At 39.6% G+C, this 5000-nt stretch overlaps 2 protein-coding genes across 5 annotated transcripts in view; one reads left to right on the forward strand and one right to left on the reverse strand.

Moving 5' to 3' along the window:
- The window catches only part of LOC138027028 (protein SLC31A2-like), a 9120-nt gene extending 7314 nt beyond the window's left edge, over positions 1–1806 (forward strand). For both annotated transcript variants that reach the window (XM_068874527.1, XM_068874536.1), the window contains one exon: positions 927–1806. In XM_068874527.1, coding sequence (XP_068730628.1) covers positions 927–1179 — 253 coding nt within the window. In that variant the 3' untranslated portion in view covers positions 1180–1806. The remainder of the gene's footprint in view (positions 1–926) is intronic.
- LOC138026999 (synaptotagmin-6-like) overlaps positions 1804–5000 on the reverse strand; it is an 8764-nt gene continuing 5567 nt past the window's right edge. Inside the window, exons 5-8 of one of the 3 annotated variants that reach the window (XR_011127390.1) lie at positions 4572–4733; positions 4327–4444; positions 2663–3129; positions 1804–2433 (exon numbers count right to left, since the gene is read on the reverse strand). Coding sequence is in view for 2 of the 3 variants with exons in the window: in XM_068874484.1 (XP_068730585.1) it covers positions 2828–3129; positions 4327–4444; positions 4572–4733 (582 nt within the window). In the remaining variant the exon portion in view is untranslated. Of the gene's footprint in view, positions 3130–4326; positions 4445–4571; positions 4734–5000 lie in introns of all 3 variants that reach the window. The other 2 variants (XM_068874484.1, XM_068874489.1) reach the window with 2 other exon arrangements.

Here is a 5000-nt window from a genome sequence, read left to right on the forward strand (position 1 = left end):
AGCCTGATAACGCACATGTATCACGCAAGCAATGAAAGAGAAATAGACCTTATTCACGATAGCCGCCATGTTGGACTTGCCTTTATCATGCAAATTAGCTACACACTTCTGAGGGGGCAAACAACACAAGCTCGAGAGGTTATAATGAACATCTTAGCCACACAGATGATTTGTTTCACGTTCATTGAATGTTTATCACCTAAGTAGTAAAAGAGAATGCTTACACAAGTTACTTCGATGTATTTTAAGTGAAAAATGAGCAGATAACAAAGTAGAAAGTCAGAATGTCGGAGGCAATCAAAAGATATAAAATTATTATAAAAGGTACTTAATTCTGAATTCTAAAATGTACTTTTGGCAATGTTAATTCAATATTTCGACGAGCCGATTTTCCGCTTTTATTCCAATGTTTGCCCCCCAGCATAACATATGGCTCATTTGCATGACAATTTGAAAACCAACATGGCGACTATAGTGAATAAGGGCTATTGCGCCATCCAGGGCTTGCGTTAGACTTGCCATTTGACAGTTTCTTTGATCACTGACCAATCAGAATTCTTGGTTTATTACCTCTTTTTGCATTAAATTATTGCACAATTTAAAATGAAAACTGCATTTCTGATTGCCAGTCAGAATGAAGACAATTTTTCATGTATATTTTGAGAGCAAGATTATGGGCTAGCTCCAATGCTAAAGTCTTCTGTAGCTCCACAGAAGTCCACACTTTCCATATCTCTCCTTGGCGATATCAAGGAAAATAACCATAGGCATTTCTCTCAAAAGTGTCGAAAACTTTTCGGCTCCGAGAAGCAATTCGTGAAGTTACGATCTGCCCATCCTGAAAAATTGAACTTGGAACATACTTTCAAGACCAGAAAAAACGAGACAATTGAACTTACATTTTTTTTTCTTTACTTTCAATGTAGGATTAAAGATCATATTTTGAGGACTGGCTCTTACGTTCTATCAGCCATATGTGGTTATCTCTTGATGTTGGTGGTCGGAACATATAACGTCTGGTTATTTGCCTCAATTGTGCTTGGGGCGGCCTTCGGGTATTATTTGTCAGATCCGCTCTTCACGTCCTATAGCAGCATCGAGTATCGAGATTCAGAAATTGAACGCCGAAGAAACAACGACAACTATAAACTTATAACATCGACCTGTAACAGGTGCTAGCCATGAAGAGATAATAACAAAAATGAAGTTAAGCAAGTATTTGGGGACACTGTAGGATCAAATCAAGTATTGCTGTTTGAGGATCGAATGGAGGAAAACCACGCGAAGAAAAATCTCTTGCAGAGTAGAGAACCCGCAACTGACGAACCCTATTCAATGCGCTAGACACTTTCGACCTAAAAGCACCAAACTTGCACAGATGACCAATAGGCCTTTTGCAACAAACGATCACATGGTACGAAATCCGCCATGCTGGAGGGCAAGCTCATTATTATTCCCCCACTGGGACATTAAAAGAAAGAGACCTGAACCAGTCAAGCTTCACTTGTCTTTGTTTTAATGTCCCAGTGGGGGAATAATAATGAGCTTGCCCTCCAGCATGGCGAATTTTGTACCATGTGATCGTTTGTTGCAAAAGTCCTATCTCAACGTTATCTTTCATGTGATGGTGTCAATTTATCGATTGGTTCAAATTTGAAACTCGCCCCATTTCCCTGCGCCATTCACGAATGGTCTGTAATCGAGTGATTTCGATATTATATCATAATCAATCTGTGAAAAAGTAGTATGAAAATGAAATATGGTTCGGAAAACGTGAACACTATAAATCACGAAATTCACGAGCAAGTTCATACGATTGTTTATTTATTATATACATGCTCAACATAATTCTACTCCATGGCTGTGTTTTCAAAGCAACTTCCGTAACCCCTATTGCACTCTATATCCCATTTGTGCATTCGTCAGTGACCAATCAGAAACGCGATATTCTGTGTGAACAAACTATACTACACTATACTATACGACGTATCATTAAGAATTAATTTGAATTTGGAAACGAGTTATCGTGAAATCACAGCCCTCTCGTTAGTAATGGAACATTTCTGCGAGACCGACAGAACAGAATACACCAAAAAAAAAAAATGTCTACGAGAAAGACAAAGAAATCATGGTAACAAGCCACGATGAGTCATTTTTTTACTTGACATCTACTACCGGTCTAAGGGGGCAAGTTATGGGATGCCCAGGGGCCAAAGGCATATAGGCGGTGGGTATGAATTGGGTTTTGGTTCTATAATTTTGCCGGCATCCTTTGTTCCACATTGTAATCAATCTGAAAAGGTGAACCTCTTATCGTAGCCGTCGTTGTCGTTTTACTTGTGCTCCCCATTCTGGCTTCACTTCACAATGTGAAATGATCCTTTGTCTGAAGAGTGATATTCCGCGTATGCGTAATTGAATGATAATAGAGAGCTTAAGCACGCGCGTTTTTGAGACGCGGACGGCAACCGGAAGAAAACATTTCGTGCGCTAGGACAGTGCTGTCTCCTAAATTTTTATACTAATCCTCTCTAATGGAGAAAAGATACTTGGCGATGTAAATGTGGTTGTGTGAAGACAAGTTAAAAAGGAAAACAGCTCACTTCCGGTTGCCGTCCGCGTCTCAAAAACGCGCGTGCTTAAGCTCCCTAATATTAATAACTCCTAAGGGCTCTCCCAAGTTGAAAGGAGGTTTTCTAATGCTTCCGAAAATCTGATCACTATTGCCCACGCGAAGATCAATCAAAAATAAAAAAGTTGATGAAACTTGATAGAAGCCCAGACCCAACTTGTCTCTCCAAGATTTTCGCACATCTGGATTTCAAGCTTAAAAAAATTTCTTTGGATCTTGTAGCGAATGCCAGCGTGCAATAGGTTTGTTTGCTGTCCGTACTTCTTTCCAATGTCGAAGTTCTTTCCCAGTGGCATGTGCGCCAATGGGTACACATCCAATGATCTCGTTTTCGTGCAAAACTGACAACAGCAAATCAACCGAGTTCAATGCGTCCGCAGCGATGTCGAAAGACACAGCCTCGTTAAATACAGGATTAAGCGTTCCTTTCCTGACCGAAGTCTTTTTCTTTTTGACTCGTTTTCCCGCAACCAGCAAATAGACTTTGACATAAGCATCTAGGAGAAAAAAAATTAAAGGAAAATGTTAATGTGTGAAGAAAACAAAGAATTAGTTGTCGAAAGATGTTGCGTTCTACGCCAGGAAAACACTGTGACTTCAAGAAGAAAAATGTAAGATTAAATTTGCATTATTTAGGGCCTGGTTAATTTTCCGTAGTTTTCTCGTGGCGGTTTTCCAGCCATCTTCTTTGGATTGCAATGCGTGCTCGTTAGTTGTTATGTACGTAATTTCTTATTTTAAAACGGGTTGTATCTTACATATAGATTACTTCATGGTTGGTGAGTGCGTACGATTTTTATTTACGAGTTGTGAAGGATCGCGTAAACGAACAAGTGAGCGGAGCGAACGAGTGAGTTTCACGATCCTTCACAACGAGTGAGTAATAAAAATCGTACAAACGAGCCAATCATGAAGTAATTTGTTTATTATATAAGTACAGAGATCATAAAGTTAACGAGGTATTTAAAGTATTAATCGAGAGGCCATCAAACCAATGATCGTGAACAAAAGTCCTAAACAAATAGCAAAATATTTTTGAAGTAAAAGAAATCTTTACCTTTCATACCTCGCTTGAGCACTTTTAAAACTTTTTAAGATTTTCTGAAGTATTTTCGTGGAGAAAACTAAGCAATAAAAGATTAAAAACTTTGAAAACCATACACCTGTCTGCCGCCATGTTTACAAATCTGTGCACAGGCCACCCGCGCCAAAGTTCAGCATCACATTAGCCAATCAAAAGGCTGATACGACAATTTTTCACTAGTGAAAATAACGATATAGCCAATCAGAGCGTCGATGCGTCGTTTTTCTTTAGTGAAAAAAATCGTATGACTAATCAGCTGGCTTCTCTAGAGCAAAGAGACTATTTTTATCTCGATCCTTTTTGGAGTGTAAATCTCGGTACGTATATAATAAATCTGGTTATCTCCTGCTGACTTTGCAACCTACCATGTTTTGTATTTGGTTATTTTGTGATTCTTTTGATTTATTTTGTTTCGGTAACTATGAGTCACCGCTAATTTTATCTCGTTTCAGTACCGCGCTTCTAAGATTGTTATGCCTGGTTTTCCGTGAACTTCATTAGTTGAAATCAATTCAAGACTGAGGGGTCTAGAGCAACTTCTACTCTGCTCTCGTGCTCTATGAACTTCCTACTAATTAACTAGTTGTTAATTCTATCAGCCACGCCTAACCTGTTCCCTTGATATTAATTGCCGGTAAGTTACGAGCCTTGATAACGACAATGGTCAGCCTCTCTGCGGACTTCAGGTAACCAAGGGAAATCATCAGTTCTCCCAAGGCTACTTGTTTCTAAAGGAAAGAAAACACGAAAAATTGGCTAACCCAATTGCCAACGTCCCCCTTTTAAAACCATTTTGCGAAATGTATTCATGCTTCGGAAAATAATTCGTGTAAAACAAAGAGTCCAACAATCTACCTTTAAACTCGGTCTGATATCAGTTCGGAACACGTTTTCATTGGATAGCTCCAGGTCAGCAAGCGGTAAAACCACCTGGCCAATAACTTCATGACGTGAGGAGGGATCGAAAGAGAGGAACGTCAGCCAGAGCGTTTGTAGTTGAAGCTCTCTGTAAGACAACTGTTGAGCAAAGACCAGATATTAAGAAGAATTCCTTTTGGAAGTCTGAACGTTCAAATTTTTAACGCTGATCTTCTGCGACGCAGAGTGGGTCGTTCACAGAGCGTAAGTTCCGTAACGAAACTAGTGGTCGCCGAAATCAACAGAGCGTGCGGAGAAAGAGAAAGGAATATTATCAAACGCTCGAGCACAGAGGGCAATTTACAGGAGCAAATTTGCGCGGCTTGCAAGTTTCAATCATGTTGGGTACATTTCAGAAATCTGCCT

Source organism: Montipora capricornis, chromosome 2 (genome assembly GCF_036669925.1).
Source record: "Montipora capricornis isolate CH-2021 chromosome 2, ASM3666992v2, whole genome shotgun sequence".
Classification (NCBI taxonomy): domain Eukaryota; kingdom Metazoa; phylum Cnidaria; class Anthozoa; order Scleractinia; family Acroporidae; genus Montipora; species Montipora capricornis.